This window comes from Mastigoproctus giganteus, chromosome 7, assembly GCF_048544385.1.
Source record: "Mastigoproctus giganteus isolate SK-2022 chromosome 7, ASM4854438v1, whole genome shotgun sequence".
Taxonomy (NCBI): Eukaryota; Metazoa; Arthropoda; class Arachnida; order Uropygi; family Thelyphonidae; genus Mastigoproctus; species Mastigoproctus giganteus.
In genome coordinates this window covers 45,274,143-45,295,653 of record NC_143581.1, presented here as the reverse complement: position 1 = coordinate 45,295,653, position 21,511 = coordinate 45,274,143, and the positions used below count along the sequence as shown (strand labels likewise).

Genomic DNA, 21,511 nt, shown 5'->3' with positions numbered 1-21,511 from the left:
ATATTTATTTACAATTCCAAAATAAAAAAAATTAAAAAAATACAAAAAACTTCACAATATAAAAGATAACAGTCTCACTGGATACAATATTACGTTATGGTTAACCTTTTATGCTCCCTTGTCGAGTGGGACTCGACATAACACAAACATGTGCCCCAGGACTTATGTACTGAATTAAGCTCAATGATCTCATATAACATGCTTTTTTAATATTAGACTAGGGGGCTTCGCTCGCTAACCCTCACTGATGTGGAATCAAACAAGAAAAAGTTCGAGTCTACATCAGTCCTTTTCACTCTTTTAGCTCATTCCGTCATCATAAATGTATATTTGGCTGAATTGTGGAATGTCTCTAACAGACATTAAACTTGTCGTTCCTTTCACCACGACACATCCTCATATTCACATTGTATAAGGGCTGCTGCCACCTTGGTCCGTGTTTTCAGCATTAAAAGATGTGAAGGGGTTAAGATTCGAACGTTTTCTCAGAAGTGTCTCCCTTTTTCCGTGTGGTCAAACAACAAAATCTTTAAAGCATCTGGATAGGTATCTACCATCGGCAAACATACCTTCCCTCTGTGACAACACGAATGTGCGGCTCTTCCGAGTTCGCCATAAAAAGATAATCCACTGCAGTGTTGACATTCATCACCTAAATCACAATATGTTACTGCAGTAGTTTCTTCGTTATCAGGATCTTGTGGAGATCTTATGTTATGTCTGAGCCGTTTAACGGTTTGCTGAGTTTCAGCCCGTTTTTTGTCCATATTAACTATCTTCTTCCTGTAGTGTTGATTTTCCACTTGCTGCATTGTCATCGATCTTATTCTATGATTAGTTCGTAGTAACCTTTCGGCATTTTTCTCTCTATATTTCCATGAAGACTCATGATGCCGTCGTTTTCTCTCGGAATCGGTGATTGCCAATCTAGGTCGAGGTAGTGTGTTAATTACTACGTTAGTACATATAATTAGCAAATCAAACATCACAGATTCCAGACACACCTGTCAAAACGCATTGATCAATATCTAATCAGGAAATGACCTATGTAATGTATGAGAAATATTGTTGCATCCGAAAGAGCAAGACTAAAACATTTACTAATTATATAAATATTTAAAATATTTACAAAATACTAAACTATTTACAAATATACAAACTATATCGGGTCCCTTCATCAGCTAACATTACAATGATGCCGGGCATGGTCATGTATTAGACAGTGAACTGCGTGCATGAGGTTGGTGAACGTTACGATCGAATGAGTGATGCAACTGCCCCACCCTCTTCTTCTCCCATTGGCTCAATAAATATCACTAGGAAGAAAACTTTTTTAATGTATAGAGATACATATACACAGAGAGAGAATAGGATCTAACAGGCAGAAAATTTGAGTAGGGGTGCCACAAAATAAAATAAATTACTTAAGGGTGCCATTATTAAAAAAAGGATGAAAACTACTGCTGTAACCTCTCGTGAGGGACCGAGTCAAATGCTTTGCTAAAATCCAAATAAACTACATACATAAAAATTATTCCCTAAATCCAGCCCATGAGTAACTGTATCAAAGTAGCCTACTAAGTTAGTTAAGCATGATTTACCTCTGTAGCTGAGTGGTCAGGAGAGGGAGTGCAGAGCACATGCTCTTTGAGTAGACCAGAGTTCAAGCCCCTGACTGCTAAATACGGTCGATCTGCCAACCCGCACTGGACCAGCATGGCAGATTATGGTCCATTTTCCTCAGCATGAATTGTTGAGGAGGTGTCCATCCTGCAGTGGGTTAATAATGGCTGCTGCAGTTTACTGCAGCCATACCTTTAACAAAGTCATACTGTGTACCCTTCAGAATGCCATATCTATCTAAATGTCCCTAGATTGCACTCTTAATCACTGCCTCTAAGATTTTTCCTACCACTGAAGTCAGACTAACCGGTCTGTAGATATCAACTTCACTCCTAGAACTACTTTTATATATTGGTGATATACTAGCACTTCTCCAATCCAAAGGAATCTCCCCTGAGTCCAAAGATGCTCTCAAAATTAACCTCAATGAATAATACGCTCTCTTGCGCTCTCCCTCAAAACCACAGGTTATATGCCATCAGTTCCAGGAGCCTTACTTGCTTTCATGCTCGAAAGTTTTTCTAATAAACAATCATTTGTAATTACATCACTAATTTCATATGGCTCAGCCTCACTAGCACAGTCTCTTCTCAGCATGAAGGGTCTTTCACCAGTAAAATCAGATGCAAAGTACCTGTTCAATTCATCCCCAACATTAGCTGGGTTGTCTAAGACTTTCCCACACCCAGTGCACAAGGGTTCAATCTGATTAGATTTTTTCTTCCTTATATTCACATATATGGAAAATTCCTTGTCCCCATTCTTTGCTCTCTTAGCCAATGCTTTCTCGTACACAGCCTTGGTCTCCCTGACCTTATTTGTGGTACTACTACAGATCAACTTGTACCTGTTATAGGCTTCAGTACTTTTCATTGCTCTGTAACTGTCCTTTTCTCTTTTTCTACTCTATTTGACCAGCCAACTCTGCAGTCATCCATTTCGGCATCCTCCTCATCCTGCAATATTTTCTTAAAGGTATATATGCATTCAGGGCATCAGTGATTTTTGCTTTAAAAGTATTCCATAATTAAAATGTATTTGCCATCTCTTGGCAATCTGCCCAGTTCACAGATGTCATATAGCACCTTAAACTGTCAAAGTTCCCTCTTCGGAAGTTAAAACCCGTGCCTTTACCTTTAACTACTGCAACATCTTTCTTCATCTTCCAGCTGACAACTGCACGATCACTGCCTGACAATGGTTCCTGTGATGTCATCTGAATCATTAGTAATGATGAGGTCAAGAATATTCTCATCCCTAGTACTTTCTCTAATATGTTGGTAGAAATAATAATCATCTAGCTTATTTAAAAAAGTTTTTCCCCATCGTGAGTTTTCCTCCCACTTATTCCAATCAATCTGGGGAAGATTACAGTCCCCATAATAAGACATTCACACTTGCTTGCTCATTCCATCTGCACGTAAAGACTCTCATCACATTCTTCACAATTTTCTGGTCCGTAGATTACTCCCACTCTGTTCCTTTGCTTCCGATTAAAGATCCAATTATTTTAAAAAATTGTGTTTTTATAAATGGAACTAATAAAATGACTACAAAAACATTGGGCAATTCCATTCCATTCAAAAAAAAGTACAACACTCAGACCTTTATTTTTAATTGGATAATGTGCATTATCCAATTAAAAATTTTGAAATAATAAAAATAGAAAAAGGAGATAAAGTAACTGTTCACATAAATGAATTTAAAGTAATTCTCATACACAGCCTTGGTCTCCCTGACCTTATTTGTGGTACTACTACAGATCAACTTGTACCTGTTATAGGCTTCAGTACTTTTCATTGCTCTGTAACTGTCCTTTTCTCTTTTTCTACTCTATTTGACCAGCCATAGATTCAACAGAGAAATAACATATAAAAATATTGATGATTACAATAAAATAAAAATGAAACTAATTTATAAAGGTATGGAAAAAGTCAGAAAAAAAAAATTACATAATTGATTTTGAAGTAGAAAATATGAAAAAAGAAATAAATTTATTAAAAAGGGAGACTTTTTAGTCATTTTTTGCTTAAAACTACATTATTTCTTAATAAATATAAATAATTTTAATTTAATTTTTTGATTTTTGTAGATTATTTTAAGAAATGAAAAATTTTAAAGGAAGAGTGGGTGTTTTTAGACAGGGGCGATTTTTTTGCAGTTGTAAAAGTACATTTGTACTAGAATCCCAAATTTTCCATACTTCTTTTGAATCATATTTGTTGAGGCTGTCATAATATTAAATAATTGCTAGAAAATTAATTGCAACTTACTCTGTTAAAAGTACATTTCAATACAGCTTTCTCCAGATGCAAAGTCAATTCTGTTGCCAATAAGGTTACCAAAGTATCATAATTTCCTGATGTCAAATTTTCCTATGGTTGAAATGAATATTAATTATAATTTGTAACTGCTATTAATTTTTAAAGTGAAAACAATAAATAAACAATTACAGCCTTTAAATAACTCAAACAAAAGATCATATGAAACATGATGCTCATAAGCTTAAGTCACATTATTAAAAAACAAAATAACCCACCAATTATGCGAGAGAGAAGGGGAGAGTTAAAGGGAGGAAGAGAAGAAACAAAAATTATTATTTTCTTTCTTTCTTTTCTTTTTTTTTTTAAATTGATCATCAATTACAGTCATGGAAGAGATTCAAACAAATATATAGTTTTAATATGATTTTACTATCAGTTAGGAAAAAAAACTGGGAAAATGTTGAAATTAACTCAAGACTTCTTAGATAATCAGTAGCTTATGTTTCTTAATCCATAGTTTTTGGTATGCTGACACCACTGATGTTGGTATGTTGATACCAACACCTTAAGAATGACAAAATGTTGACTGTTGTGAGGGAGGGCACCACATGATAATAGTTGACAACAGCATGCTGGAAAGCAGAAAAGCCTTATGCAGGGATTCCCATTCAGAAGTCACTTACAGTCATACCACTTCCAAGTATGCTGCAGAGGGGCATGTGAATGCAGAGTTATTTGCAAAGGCCAGCACAGAAATCATGTGGTGTTGTTACATGCTATTCCAGCAGCTTAAGAAATACTCACCAACTAGTGAAGAAAATTGGTACACCTTGCATTTTATCCAAAACAACCAATCACAGTTCACAAAGAGGGAACAAACCAGAGGTCTTATTTAGAGGCAGGCAAGAAATACCTATTTTATCTGCTTTTCTTCCATGAACACAGTCATGAGATGAATAAAACTTCTTTTTTTTTTTTTACAATGATATAGTAAGAGATGCCAAGTCACACACACCTTGATCAGTCAAAATAATGCACTGACAGTTGACAGTGACAGCTAATGCAGCAGCAATTTCAAATCACTAATTTTGATTTCACTGAGAGTAATCTGACCTCCAGTTTAAACAACAAACTTAATTCAAAAAAGACTAAGTTCCAACTATCTTTAATTCTGTTCTTTCCATATGCAGTCACAAAGTGAATTCATATAGCACTCTTCTACAGATATGATGCCAACATGATAACCATCTGGAATGATATGTGTGTATGTATATAAAAAAGAGTGCCAAGGCGGTACAAGTGTTTCAGAGATGCGCTTTACAGCCTTCATAAACATCATTCATTTATAAAGCCTAAGAGGGAAACTGTTCCTAATGCAACATTTGGGATAGATTTGGTTCATTTAGGTGAGAGCTACTACCACTTGATGGAGACTGCAATTCAGCACTACTAAAGGGGTAACGTATTCTTCACTAAGCATGGATTTAGTGATTTAACTGAATCATTAAAGTTTGAGTGAATATGTCAGTTTTTGTAGATCTACAAAAACTGACATTTCAGCCACACTATGCCTCTATCCAAAAAAGATATAACTGATATTATTAATCTCATAATCAGATAGGCCTACTTCTAGTGCAAAGGGCAGTTTCACTTACAGAAATGGCTAACAGTGGAGAGCCCACTGTCATCATCCTTTTTTGCTGAAGCTTTTTATGGCCAACTTTGAATCAGAGGCCCTGGTCAATATGCATATATCTAAGCTGCGGGTGGCCAGATATATAAGTGACATTTTTATAATCTAGAGTCACAGCAATGAAATTTGAATACTTTCCCTTTCAATGTAAACGACATATGCCTCAATGTAACTTTCACAGTTGAACTGGAAGAAACTTCCCTTTTCTGGATGTCCTTGTGAAAAGGGCAATACCTCCATCAGTACTTGAGTTTACAGAAAACCCATACACAATTCCCCTCTCCCCTGCATCAAAACTAGTGTAGGCAAGACACTGAATGTAATGACCCTACAGAAAGGTAATTCTCGGGCACTCCTTAGTTATTAATGAATAATTTCCCCCCAGATTTCATAAGTTGCATTATCAAGAATTGAGGAAAGAATTCTCCCTCCCCTCTTGGCAGGTATGAATGATAAGCCAGAGTTATATTTATATTCCTATATAACAGGGAGTAGGGATGTTGTTGGAGTCATCAAATTCCACAAAGCACAAGTGAGCCCACTTCATTGGTAATTAACAAGTTAATATATGCAGTGCATTACATTTCAGGCATATTAGCAAATAATTCATGATTTATAGCAAAAAAAAAAAAAAAAAAAAAAAAAAAAGCAAAAAGCAATGACTTTTTTACATAAACTGAGAGTATTTCATTTCTATGCATCACCATATGGCCCATTCATTCCTCCAACTAGTGCAAGGCAACATAACATCCAGTGCTTCAGCTACAATATACAGTATACAGATAACCTATGTGATGTGTATAAAAAAACATAATAATACATAATTGCAATTCTATTTATTTGTATTGGTTTTAATTAAATTTGGGAAAGCTCAACAAATTGATCTAAATGAGTGAAATATAAAGTTTCATGAAATCCATCCACTGGGAGTTGAGTTACTACATGCAAAAAAAAAAATAATAAATAAATAAATAAATAAAATAATAATTGTTTATTTCTACTAGTCTGATTTTATGAAATTTATCATGTCCTGACAAATCTTTTTAAAAGGCCCAAACTTTGAATGGCAATAACCTCAACAGAGCATTTATTTTCTAAACCTCATTAATGTTTTTCTGGTAAAATTACACATATGCATAAAGTAACTGCTGCCTTCACCATGTTCATCCATCGTCTGTATGTAACAACGTGACTTCTAATGGATGGATTTTTATAAAATTTTATATTTGGCCCTTTTAGAAAGATTTGTCAAGCTGTTCCACATTTCATTAAAATTGAACCAATTTCAATTTCATTATTTAATGGCCTGGCATTTATTTCTTTTTTCATCTGTGTGCATGTAATAACTCTCAGTGGATGGATTTCCATGAAGTTTTTTTTGTTTAGCTCAAAATCTCCCAATTTGATTAAAAATGGTCTAACAGAAATTCAGAACTGATTATTTCTTTTTTGTAGTTGACGCACTTGATATTATGTTTGTTGCCACGTGCTGATTGGAGGAATGAATGAGCAATATAGTGGTGTGCAGAAATGAAATGTTCTTGATTTATGTATAAAAATCGCTGTTTTTTTTTTTTTCTTTTTGTTATAATCATGAATTATTACTATTTGTTAATGCACCTGAAATGTAACACACTATGTATAGTCCTACTACTATGAGAATGAACTCAAGGTCACCAGCATACACAATCTATTTAAGAAATACAGGGATTAGTGAAGTAATGGAAAAAGAATGCAAATACTATGCTTATAAACTGAGATTAAAATGAAGGTTTGGGTTTGGTTTGGGTTTTATTGGCGCATCAGCAACTGAGGCTATAATGCGCCAATTAAAATGAAGGTCAGAATTGATTCTATACATTATTTCTTTATACATTTATAATATTACTAATATATACATTTATAATAAAACTAATCCCTAATCATCTACATCACTCCTTTACACCTAAAATGCATTGCATCTGGTCATGATCTTGAGTTAATTCTGGTGATGCTAAGACTATACATCAACTGTTTTTTTTGAAATTCTCATAATGAAGTGTCCTTTTTTAAAACTGGTTACAACTGCCAGTGCAAAAATGGTCAAAAAACACAGTATGTGCTTGTCTTGGCAGGCAAGAAGTCCCTTCTATCAACAAGTGCAGGTCATTTAGAAAAAAATTTTACTCGTTGAACTCTGCCAATTTCTTCAGGCTGGAACATAACTACATAACCAAGGGGTCCATTCTACACCACTACAATCTCAGAACCAGATTGTTTAATTGCTGGACCTTAGCAGAACTAGCCTGAAGCTAGGTACGAATGTACATTCTCTGCATAATGCATAGCCATCCAAGAAGAGGCATTCACCACTAAACATCACATGCTACAAAAAAAGTCAGGTCACTATCCAAATACTCTGACAGCTAATTTCAGAATATAAATCTATTTTAAAGATCAACATCATATATTGCATACAAAAAATGTCGTAGTTTGCAAGGATGAAATGTTTCTTCTTCAGCACTTGACAAAGAATACTCTACTAATGTTGCTCTCTTGTGCTACATAGCAAACAGGACCAGGTAGGGCTTCCTGTCACTTCATTTGCAATCAAGAACCATGAGTTACATTTCAGAAGGGCAGTTTTGGACTTTCTGTACAATGGTAGAACTCTTCTGCAGCTTTCCCAGTAATTCTATGCTGTCACCACAAAATAAATAATATTCAGCTTATTATTTTGGTAATCAACATGGCTGGAATGAATTTAATTAAGCTTTCTTCACAAAATAAAAATACAAGTCATGTCCAGCAAGTGAGGACCTAAACTCTTCACAAACTACACAAATAATTCTTAAAAAATTATACTGGTTACAAATTTCCCTATTTTTCTACACAACTGCCAAGAAAATTTTGACATTTGTAGTACTGAGGGAACAATTTTTGTACTTCTTAGTCTTAAAAGTCTAAAACCATAAAAGACAAAAGTTCACCATTTAACTGGCAACTTTTTTCTTTCTTGGCCATGTGCTATTCAAATACAAAAAGGAAGTGCCAAGTCTAGGCTATATGGTAGATGGTTTGAAGATTTCCCAGTGAAATTTATTTAACAGTTCTTGAATATTTCTTGAGCAGTTCTTGAGCATCAAGAGTGCAGTCTTGCTTTATTGTGCAATAAACAAATACCCCCAGAGAATAAATCAAATCTTTTGTTTTCAGTGGCATGCTGTAGTTTTTCTAAAGTCTAATAGTACATGCCTGTGTTCATGGTTGTTCCTTGTAGCACAAATTCAATCAACAAAACACCTTTTTCTGTTCTAGAAAAGAGAAGCCATTCCCCCCCCCCAGAAATTCTTTGTTTGGATTTCTTCATTCAAGCTAAACCTTATGCTTCCATTGTAGCAGGTGGTGTTTACTCTCTTTGATGTGTAATGGCTGACCCAGGTGTTATCACCAATCATTAGTTTAGCAACAAATCACTTTCCTTTGAGTAAAATGTGAGTGGCAAACACATTTCCAGAAATGTGTTTGCCACTTACATTTTACATGTTAACAATTTTGGTATCTATGTGGCACACAACTGCAGATGTTTCATAATTTTATGAAGCAATCACCTTGAAATATCTAGGAAACTATTCATCTCTCAGAGATTGACGTTCACTCTTTTTTTTCTCTTTGTGAACACCAGATTTCATTGAATGCACAGCACCACTTTGCTATTTTCTGATAATACATAACATCTTCTCCACGAGTCTCTACTAATGGCTGATGAATGACAGAAGGCTGAACATTCTTTTAAAAATCTGATAAGAATGAATCGCACATTTTGTGAGATTTTAAACTAGTGAACTTATTGATAACTTGAACTGAGCAATAAAATGCATTCAGAGTAATTAAACTGGTATACTGTGTTTTAACTAATGCTGTGTAATAACATTTGGAATCAATTGGCAATCAGAAATACCACACTTGTTTGTAAGGTAGGGAGTTATAAAGACACAAAAAGAAAAGGCCATACTGCTGTATGGCCTTTTCTTTTTGTGTCTAAAAAAAAAAGTAAAAAATTTAAACAAACTACTTCTCATTTGTTAAGTTAGTTTTGTATCACAATGTATATAATTTGTACCAGAATCTCCATATATGCATGGTTCCCACCTACCTTGAGTTTTCTGGGGAAACTCCAAAATGATAAAAAAAAAAAAAAAAAAAGCCCTCAGCCATTTTCCTTTCATAGACATACCATCCAAGTTAATATTTCTCAACCTGTGGTCCACAGACAAGTAGTCCGTGAGTTAGTTGTAGGTGGTCCGTGGAAAGGCAAATTTTATTGTAAGTATAAAATACAATCAGAAATAAAATTAAAATTGGCAATCAATTGTTTACTTTGTTGTCGCAAATCAAGAGGGATACCACCTGATTGGAACGTAAAGCTTACAATGTAAGGCATTGTGTGTCGCCAGCACATTGTTGGTGACAAGTGCACTGGCGACACACAATGCCACAAGCTTTCATCTGTCACAGTCGATCACCAGCTTCTGAGCATGTAATATGTATGGGTTTGTTTTTGTGTATTTGTAAAGTATTTTTTACATTTTCACAAAACCAGTGTGTGAGAATAACTGTTAAAATTTGTAGTGATTATTTGATTGTATATGTTTAGTGAGTTTTTTTAGTATATTTTTAATTATATTTAATTAATTTTTAACTTCTATGACAACATAAATTTTTCTTTCTTTTAAAATTCCCCTTACCATTCATACATTATTACAACCAATTCATTACTTAGCAGAGCTGATAATAAAAGAAAAAACTATAAATTTGTCAGGAAAATTCATAGATGTAAAGAAACCCTACCCGGGGGGGTCCAAGGTAAGTAAAGAATACTTGAAGTGGTCCATGAATGATAAAAGGTTGAGAAGCACCGATCCACACCCTTACTTCCATATCTAAAGTTTAATTTGGAATATTCTACCACTTTTTTAATTACGCTGGTCAACATGTAAAATGTTACAAGAAAAAAAAAACCCAACCTTGACTAATTTTATGCTGCTGAACACAAAAATCACATTAAAATTTGTCAATTGGCTCTTGTTTTCGAATTACAGTTGGGGTCTCATATTAGTGAGTTAACTCTACATTATCAACTATGGCTCTCGGCAAAACACATGGCAACACCGCAATTTCAGTATCGCCACGATCTTATCACATGATCGGCAACTTTTGCCTTGCTCTGCATTATGTGATAAGTTGTTGTCACCTCAAATGCTTCTTCAACTCTGTTCCAGTAATCCTTGAATATGGCTAGGTACTGGTGATTTGTTTTCAGTCAATGGTTGTTCTCTGTGAGATTCTTACTTTTTGTGCAGTATTTATGTCATGTAAGATTAATATGCCCCATAATTGTGTGAACAGTCTGGATGACTTCTGTTATGTATGTGGAGAAGTCACATTAGTATTAAGAAAGTATTCCTTAACTCGAGCCATAAAAAAGGTCTACTTCTTGTACTTTGGGTGTAAATTGGCGACCAGGTCAAGAACTGGTTTCCACACATATGCACTACCTCTTCATCAAAAATCAACACATGGGTGAATCAAAAGGGACGTTTTATGCCTTTCGCAGTGCCCATGATATGGATACTCTGATGAAGACACTGATAAACATCAACTTGATGTACACTAAGAAGTACAGCAGCTGTCTACGTCAGGGGATCCACAATTTTGTCCAAATCTGAACCACATAAGATCACAGAAAGTTAGCTTAATGACCTCATCAGGGATCTCGAACTGCCAAAGAATAAGGCAGAGCTTTTGGCCTTGAGGCTACAACAGTGGAATATTCTAGATCATTCTGTGAAGGTGACAGCATTTCATACTTGAAATAAAGACTAAGATAAATTCTATCAAATGGAAGGTGAACTCACTGTTTGTAAGGATGTTGATGGTCTGATGGTAGCAATGAACATGAGGCATGTTCCCAAAGAATGGCAACTATTTATAGACACTTCTAAGATTTGCCTTAAGGCTATGTTATTACACAACAGAAATATGCTGCCTTCGATACCTCTTGTGTGTGCTGTCCACAAAACAGAAACATTTGCAAATGTGGATAACATCCTCTTAGGTGTACACTATCAGAAGTATGAGTGGCAGATATGTAGTGATTTAAAGGTAATCACCATTTTATTAGGACTACAAAAGGGTTACACTAAGTATTGTTGCTTTTTCTGCAAGATATGCAGAAAGATTTGTAGTGCATATCTTTGGCACGATATGCATCATGCCAAAGATACACTACAAGAAGAGGAGTTGGCTTCAACAAAAATCATTAACACTTGGAATGAAGAACTTAGCATTTGAACCTCTGGTAGATCCAAATACAGTTTTGCTTCCACGACTCCACATCAAACTGGAGCTCAAGAAAAATTTCACGAGGGCTTTGGACGTGAATCTTGTATTCACATACTTGCAAGAGAAATTCCCAAGACTTAGTGCAGAGAAGATTAAGGCAGGCGTTTTCATTGGTCCACAAATAAGCAACTTTTCAAATATGAACACTTCGAATGTGTCCTTAGTGATAGCAAGAAATCAGCGTGGAAAGCACTTTGAAATGTTTCAATTAGTTTTCTAGGAAATGTTAAAGCTGGCAACTATAGGCAGCTTGTGGAAGATCTCATTACATTACTTCTTACAAAAAACTGGGCTGCAACATGTCATTGAAGATGAATTTCTTGCACTCACACCTGGATTTCTTCATCAGTAATGAACATGGTGAGCACTTCCATCAAGACACCACAGCGATGGAACAAAGATACAAAAGCAAATGGATTGCCACCAAGTTAGCTGATTATTGTTGGATAACGAAAACGGATGCTCCCAAAGCTGAATACAAGCAAAAGGCAAAAAGGTCCATGTTTGATACAGTTATGTTCGTAGCTATACCTCACTGCAATATAAATAAAAAATACCCTGTGTAAATATAAAAAACTACTTTTTTTGAAAACAGAGCCAATCTGCCATTTTAAGCACTATTTCCATGTTTAGCACCCCAAAATCTATAAAGTAAACTTACTTTCATGCAAGTAACAAGATACGACCCAAAATTTGTTGTTCAGTGTTATTGGTTTTAATAATATACAAATGTTTTCCATTTATTTCTATTTGCTTACAAAAAAATAATTACAGGTCTCCTACTTAGTGCTCTTAATTGGAGCTGCAAAAAAAAAAAAAACATGAAGAGAATCTGCACTAAGCTTAATATGCTGTGGGTCATCTTGGAAGAAGGAAATACATGGGCTGTTGTTGTTGTTTTGGTTTTTAGGAGCATTAGCAACTAAGGCCATATTGCTCCAGGAATATGCGGTGGTCATTCCCTGACCTTTCCACATGCTCCGTATTTGGTGGTCACAGGCTCAAACCCCGGTCTAATCAAGAAGCGTGTGCTACGCACTGCTGCACCTGCCCACCTGGCTACGGAGGTGTCACATGGGTTGTGTAAAGATAACTAAAAGTAAGAACACATGCACTTGTATCTACACCACTGCTAGGAGCACAGTAATTAAGTTTGATGAATCTGAAGTGCTGGTCAAGTCATCAAATGCAGACATTGTGAGGATATCAGAGACATGGTGTCACTCAGATATCAGAGATGTAGGATTTGAATATGGGAAGTACAATATATACAGAAAGTACAGACACAACAGGATGGGGGAGGGTTATGTTCTTAGTTAATAAGCACATAAAATTTTAGGTAGTGCATCCAGTTGACATGGGTGGCCAGTGCAATGTCAAGTCTATTTGGTGTGACATAAGCACTGGGAAAACAAAAATGAGAGGACTGTGTTATAGTCCTCATGAGTGTGATGAGTACAATGAACAATTATACAGAGAAACAGAGTGGATCAGTAAATCACATGTCTTATAATGGGGAATTTTAACTTTCCAGATATTGACTGGAACTTGTGGGTTGGTCACTCAAACACTAGCAACACTATTTTGGATTTACTGGTACTGGATGACTGTTTTCTACAGCAGCATGTTAGAGAGGCAACGGGACAGAGCAATATTTTTGATCTGATTATCAGCATGATACTTCATGTATTAAGAATATTCAGCAGAAGAACCACTAGGTGGCAGTGATCACAATGTATTGATGTGGGATTTACTTAAAGATGTAACTACAATTGAAGCTCTTTATAGCACGACTCTCTTTTTAATGTCCCAACACGTTATAACATCCTATGTGGTTAGTCAGGGCCAATTCCTCGTTAACCTAATGCTATTTTACATTTAGTATAACAACAATGAAAATAAAAGGATTTCTCTATAATGACCATAAATTTTTACCTCTTAATTTGAATTTTTACTTTTTTATTATAATATTCATGTTTAAAAATGACAGAATGCTTCAAATATATTGAAGTAATTGAGGAGCTTGCAGCTAGACCATGAGAAATCATTTGTTAAGATTTCTCATGCTCTTTTCTCGCAGTGCGGTAATGAAATGAATATCGGCCAGAAGTTCATTTCATTAGTTAGAGTGTATGTCGATAGTGAAATTATAGCAGTCTTATAATTTTTTTTTTTACAATTTTTTTAGTCAATTTTTTTAGTTAGAGTGTATGTTTATTGGTATGGCTCCAAGAAAGCAGATAGCTTTGCCAGTCGCAGATAAAATTAGGATTTTGCAAGCTGCAGATAATGGTGTGCATTCTAAGACTGACATCACCAAACAGTTCAGCATTCTTAAGAGTACTATTCTGAAATATCGGAAAAGATTGAAAGTTTAGAGAAATCTGCTGCTGCACCGGGTAGGATTTGAGCATGAACCATTTGTGCATCCAATGGATACTGAAGAATTTAAAAGTTCAGATGGATGGTTCCAGAAATTTAAGACTTGTGTGACACGGCCTGTCCTTCAAAAAAGTGTGTGGTGAAAGGGCAGCTGTGGACATCAACACTACAAAGGAATGGAAGGAAAATCAAAGAAAAACTACCGAAGAATACTATTAAACAAAATTGTGCTTGTCTTGAAAGGAAAATTCAGAATGGATGACAACTGGTTTCCACATTTGGCATGGGAAACCAAATCCTCTGGAGTGCAACCAAGGGGGAAGCCACGTGTGAAATGGGAAGGTAACATCCATAAATAGCCTGGAGACAGGTCAGAATCGTTGCTTGTGACAGTTAAAGATGGCGATCTCTCTATCTCTGTGAAACCTTGACACCAGCTGGTACAAGAGGAGCAACCTAAGTAAGTAAGTAAAATCATAATACATTAACAATTCTTTCAGCTACTGATGAGTTTTAGAGCTGTCAGATTGCTGGCAAGACATTTACATCAATCCATCAATGATACATAATCTGCTCAATGAGCAGGTGAATCATTAAATAAAAAAAAAAGCACTAGAGTTCTGAGAAACTGGTTTATTATAAGACATTTACATCAATCCATCAATGATACATAATCTGCTCAATGAGCAGGTGAATCATTAAAAAAAAAAAAAAAAGCACTAGAGTTCTGAGAAACTGGTTTATTTGTTAATGAGATTTTTTTCTGACCATATTGAAAGGTACTATAGACAACATGGAGCCCATAGCTTGTGAGATGTAACAGTTCTAGATTATTTTTTATCGGAAACAAGTTCCTTAGACAGTTCACAGACAAAGGCCTGGTTCACATTGGGGATGTCCAATGAAACTTGACCCATTTTTTGCAGTGGAAAAAGAGGACAATGCTTCTAGGAATTTGTCAAGTAAGTCTTTGCTTCTTGTGTGACACAAAAACAGAACTAAGGTAATGGACTGACTGCAAGGAGACAATCCATGCACTCCTAAATATGAAGCTTTTTTTGAACTAAGAGTAGACAGTTGTGCTAATCATACTATATCTCAAAATTATTCTAATTATTTCTCCAAATTCTTCCTGAAAACTGAATGACATGTCCCATACCATTCTCAATGTCTGAAAAATTTCTGCTGCTTGAATATTTTCAAAAACAACAAAATTATCCCCAACTGAAAATTGTATGCTATGGGAAGCACAAATTGGTCCAACCTCTTCACTTGGTGCTTTTTTTTTTTTTTTTTTTTTTTTTAGCAGAAGATATAGTCTTTACTTCACTGGCAGATGCAACAGGAGCAAAAGCAGTAACTGAAAGTCTGCCCATGAATCTGTTTCTTTTGTAAGTTTTATTTCATTTTCATTAACCATTCCAGTAAAAGAAAAATAAGTCTTCTTACAAGATGCAGTTTGAAATGGCTAATAACCAATTGGCAACCCATATTACTCTTTTTTTCAGACTTTACATTTTTGCTTTTGTGTTGTTACTCAGTTTTCTAACCACTCAAGTCATTCTAAATTCATATGTAGGCTGATTCATGTGGAATTAAATCAAGTTTATAAAACTGCCATGTTTTTTGGTAGAAGAATCCTGATGATTTCTTGAAATAATTATCTGTAAGAAATAATATCTATGGAATAGGTTTCTCAAAAGTCAGAATTTTTTTGGAAAAATAGACTGGGGTTACCACACCTATACTCACAAACAGTGAGCCCCCTGATGAAAATGAAAATGAAAATGGATTATCATATAACAAAAAATATATATATAAATAAATAAATTAAAAAAAAAATAATAAATAAAAAATTGATAACCTTTTCTAATAGCTGAGAAAAGATCAGTGTATTTTCCAATATTTAAAAAAGTAACCAAGAGCCTGAGAAGGCTCTTTCTATAACTATTACAATAACAGTAATTGAAAATAAATACACAATTAAGATTTTCCCTAAGATTTCTAGGTGAATGGGAGCCCTGTATACGGACTCACACACTATTTCTTATACATATATCTGTAATATGTATTAGATGAAACTTTTTTGAATGTTTTTCATTAATAATTTTTAATTGTTTTCCTTAACAAATGCTATTTAAATAAAAAATGAAATTTGTTTTCATAAGTAAATTTCAAAAAAAAAAAAAATAAAAAATACCTTAAAAGATTTAAGAAGACTATCTATTGTAACAATAAAATTTTGGATGAATGGCCTCATTCCATCACTTGCTTCATACTGTACAAATTCTTCCTGTGAATAGTAAAAAACTGTCAATAAAATCTGGTTTTAAAAAATATATATATATTTTTTATTTTTAGATTTACAAAAATGCACATTGTGAATGCGAGGTGTAATAAGATGACATTTAAAACTATTTTATACTTTTAGTGGACATTCAAGAATATTTACTTGTACCCAGATATACAAACTTATAAGGAAAGTATCAGCACAGAGATCTTTTATAGGATAAGTACTAATCCAATGTATTACAAATTTAACACGCCCATTAATGATAAATTCACATGGCCATTAATACCAACTGCATATTGTTTAGTGGTCTTGTAGAAGTTTACCATCAAATTATAATAGTTAAAATAAGTGTCATTAAACACTTTATATATGATTGGTAGTTGATTAAATGTGATTTGTATTCATATTTATAAAATGCTGCATACTGGATCCTTAGTCAGGAATATAAACTCCTATGTTATCATCGTTTATATGAAAATATTGGACTTTGGGCTTCTTTTCTATAAATGTAATCTTCCATAAGCTTGAGAACTGTTTCTACACAGTTATATCCTAAAAGGGACAGAATCAATCACAAGACTATAAATTTAAGCATTGTGATTCAAACCTATCCAATTCAGTAATTCATAATTTCACAAATTCCTGGTTTAGCTAATATCTACTCTCAATTGGGAATCATTAGGAATATTATTACAACATTTACTTTAAAAATTCTTAAAGACAAGTGTTTAATCACCATATATTCTAGTATATAAGTCAACTTTTGTTTTTTTGCCTTGGAAATTTGTGCTTAATTGTATATTTGTAACATAAGTCAACTTCCCTTTTTAAATCTCTAGTAATAGTCTGTCTGTAGACAGACTATCACCAGAGGTTTAACATTCATGTAACTTTTTTAACATTTTCAATCAAAAGTTTTTCTTCAACACACCACTTCGCTGCTAATTTAGATTCCATACATTTACATTTACTGTTTTGACACAAAATTACTAGTGGGGCTACTCACTTTCTGATGAGGAATCAGTGGACCTAAAATAGTTGTAACAGTGGTACCTCAAGTTTTTAATGAATAAAGGATTCACCTTCTTGATGATGTTATTTAATTAATAGTAGTAGTAGTAGTAGTGGCACGTGATGCAAGAAAGCAAGTGTAGGAGCTTATGCAGCATCAGCCAAAAAAAAAAAAAATCACACCATTCCCTCCAAATGCCTGTCCAGTTCCTCCTTAAATTTATTCAACCTATCAACTTCCACAACGACAGATGGAAGTTTGTTCCAGCAATTAACCACCCGCTGGCTAAAGGCAAATTTCCACACATCTATTCTACATCTGTCCTTTCTTAATTTGAACTTATGTCCCCGTAGGTTCGTAATCTGAACAAGTGGAAGGATCCCATCAGAATTCAGCATGCTCAACCCATTCAAGGCCTTATAGACCTCAATCAGATCACCGCGCAGGTGCCTAGTCTCCAGCCACTGCAATTTGCAGAACTTAAGTCTCTCTTGGTAAGAGGATCCCTTCATTCCCCTCACCAATCGTGTTGCTCTTCTCTGTACACGCTCAAGCAAATCTACATCCTTCCTAAAATGAGGCCTCCAGACCTGTACGCAGTACTCAAGGCGTGGCCTGACCATTGCCTTATACAGAGGGACAATCACCTCCTTTTCCCTGCTAGCAAAATTCCTATATATCATTGACAAAACCCCATGACCTGCCCTAGCAGCCTGTCTGCATTGCTCAGAAAACTTCATATCTGACTGCACAGATATGATGTTAATAATTTTAGGCATATGGCCTTTCCAAGACATCAAGACAGAAAATATAATAATGTAGTAAAGTGCATGTGTGTGTGTTTTTTTAATTATTATTTTTTTTAATCAAACTATTTCAATACCTGAAATGAAATGTAATCCCATTCCTGTACTTTAATTCATTTTTAACTTATTCTTTCATTCTCACATAAAACCATATGACACACACACACACACACACACACACACACACACACACACACACACACACACACACACACACACACACACACACACACACACACACACACACACACACACACATTTTGGTCATGTGGTCACTGGTTTAATGTCTAGCATTTATGCTGAACATAGGTGAAATTAGGTAAAGATTTAGGATAGAAATAAACAGCTCATGCCCTTATATAATCTAATAGCCCAACATGCTGAAATAAATAGACACAGAAATTTAAAAGTACACGAATGAAAACTGTAAAGCTTGTATTCAAGTATTCTGGGATCATACTGTTCCATCTGTACTAGTGATGGTCATGAAATCATAGTTACGTTTCCAAGGAAAATGACAGTATCTGTTTTTTTTATATAAGTATTATGATCTTGACATCTTAATACTCGTAATTTGTGGGTCTTTAGGCTAAATTACTAAGTAAGTGAAAATAAGTAATGTTTTTGATAGCTGCAGACATAACCACATTCACATCAGAATCTTTTCAAACATTAGGAATATTGAAGGTGGTAGCAAGTTAAAAAAAAGCATTACAATATTATAAGCATCTTTCTCCATAACGTATTAGGCTGTCCAGGTTGGACTGGAAATCATCCACAGAGAGTGGAGGGAAAGGTTTATCTCTAGATCTGTGTGGGTATATGTAATGTACTCAACATCTCTTATATATTATTATTACTATTAATTATTGAGGACAACTGGTTGATATATACTTCAATAAGCAGTAATAATAGTATATAAGAGCTACAGAGTACAACTGGGCAGCTTAATATAATACTACAAATTTACTTCTAATGTTTTTTAGTTACTAACACCTTATACCTTCAACATTCCCAACATTTAGAAAGATTCTGACATGGAGATGATTATGTCTACAGCTATTATCTATTATCTATTTCTTACTTAACAATTAGTCTTTAAGACCCATAAATTATTAAGATGTTAAGATTAGAATTCACATACTACCATTTTTTCTTTATCAATATAACTATGATTTCAAGAGCTATCACTAATGTAATGGGATACTACACTCCAGAGTACAAGCTTTATAGCCACCATCCATATACTTTTAACATTTTGTGACTATTTCAACACACTGGACTATTAGGTTATCTGACGGCAGGGGGTGTCTATTTTTATCCTAAACCTTTCTTAATCTTTAAATCTTGACCTAAACCTTTACCCTAAAATCTAAAAGCAGATGACTGCTGCTCTGCCCACTCTTGGAACACATTAACTACAGCACTCCACATAAAACCATATGACACACACACATGGCGCCTCCGCAGCCAGGTGGGAAGGAGCAGCAGTGCGTAGCACACGCTTCTTGATTAGACCGGGGTTCGAGCCCGTGACCACCAAATACTGAGGATGCGGAAAGGTCAGGGAATGACCACCGCATATCCCGGAGCAATATGGCCTAATGCTCCTAAAAACCACACACACACACACACCAATTTTTCATGTGTGATACATCCTAATGGTTCTACTACATTCTTGGCTAAAGATAAACCTGACTTATTAGAATCTTACTTTTTTTCAAACTCTTATATTGATGATCTTGGCAAATTGCCTCCCCATACTAAAAATACTACACCCACATCTCCAGTGTTCTCCTGACACAAGAAGAATTCTGAATGATTTTTGATGCCAATAAAGCCACAGGTCCTGATGACATTTCTCCACTTGTTCTCAAAAACTGTGCTCAAGAGCTTACTCCTGATATTCAGGAAATTTTCATGGATGAAATGATTATGGTAGTTACTGTTGTTTAGAAGGATTAAACGGCTTCAATTCCAAGTTCACATCCTGAGACTAAATGTGTAGGGTCTCCGAGGATATTGGATAATTAGAATGGTAGTTAAGGATATTTTCATGTTCGTGTGTTTGCAAGTTTAAGCTGCTGTCTTTTACAAGGTGCAGTCAAGTTATAAAGTCTGCAAATTTATTTCTCACAAAATAAACAAAGTATATGTGCTGGACTGCTTTAAGTCTAACTGCCAATTAGTTACAAATGTTTTCAGAAGATGGCAGCACAATTCAGTATGTCACATTGATTTCAGCACCCTAAACAGTATACTTAAAATGACATCCTTCACTCATCAAGAAGACACACACACAAAAAAACAATCATGTCAACTTGTGTGAAGCAGGTGCTTCACACAAGTTGACATGATTGTTTTTTTGTGTTCACACACAATGCTCACTTGAAATACTGCATTGAATGGATCTCTCATTTCCTCGATTGTCATGATGGATGAGACATGGGTTCCATTCTTCAATTCAGAAACGAGAAAAGTCAGTATGCACAATGGAAGCACACTGATTCACCACCATCCAAAAGGTTCTGTGTTGCTGCAAGTAGAGAGAAAATGACGATTGCTGTTTTCTGGGATACTGATGGAATAATCCTTGCACCTAGTGACTTTTGGTTGTTCCCAACGATGGAGGATGCTCTTCATGGCAGAAGATTTCCTAGCCAACAAGAAGTTGCTTCTGTATTTACCAGAGGGGCAAACATACCTCCAAAGAAAGCTTTGCTGTGGCCTTCACAGCTTGGAAGAACAGGTGTGAAAAATGTGTGAAGCTTCTAGGAGACTATGTTGAAAAGTGAGGCAAGTGTCACTTCTGTATCTTGTGTACTTTATGAGAAATAAATTCGAAGACCTTAACTTGAATGCACCTTGTACTTTTACTGGAATGTCTGGGGGGGGAAGGGACCCATCCTCATCCAGTTTTAATGTATAGGCAATATCAGGTGGATTAATTAAACCAGGTGTGAAAAAATGTTTTCAGTATCTCCTTCATGCTCCAAGGTTATGAGAATATTATCTATGTATTCAAGCCACAGCCTGTAGGATGATGGACAATTT

The 21,511-nt window shown here is 35.0% G+C and overlaps 1 protein-coding gene across 2 annotated transcripts in view; it reads right to left on the bottom strand.

The window, feature by feature from the left end:
- Cog4 (conserved oligomeric Golgi complex subunit 4) overlaps positions 1 to 21,511 on the bottom strand; it is a 182,687-nt gene that overhangs the window by 29,823 nt on the left and 131,353 nt on the right. For both annotated transcript variants that reach the window (XM_090376878.1, XM_090376879.1), the window contains exons 18-19: positions 16,547 to 16,639; positions 3,897 to 3,998 (exon numbers count right to left, since the gene is read on the bottom strand). In XM_090376878.1, coding sequence (XP_090233004.1) covers positions 3,897 to 3,998; positions 16,547 to 16,639 — 195 coding nt within the window. The remainder of the gene's footprint in view (positions 1 to 3,896; positions 3,999 to 16,546; positions 16,640 to 21,511) is intronic.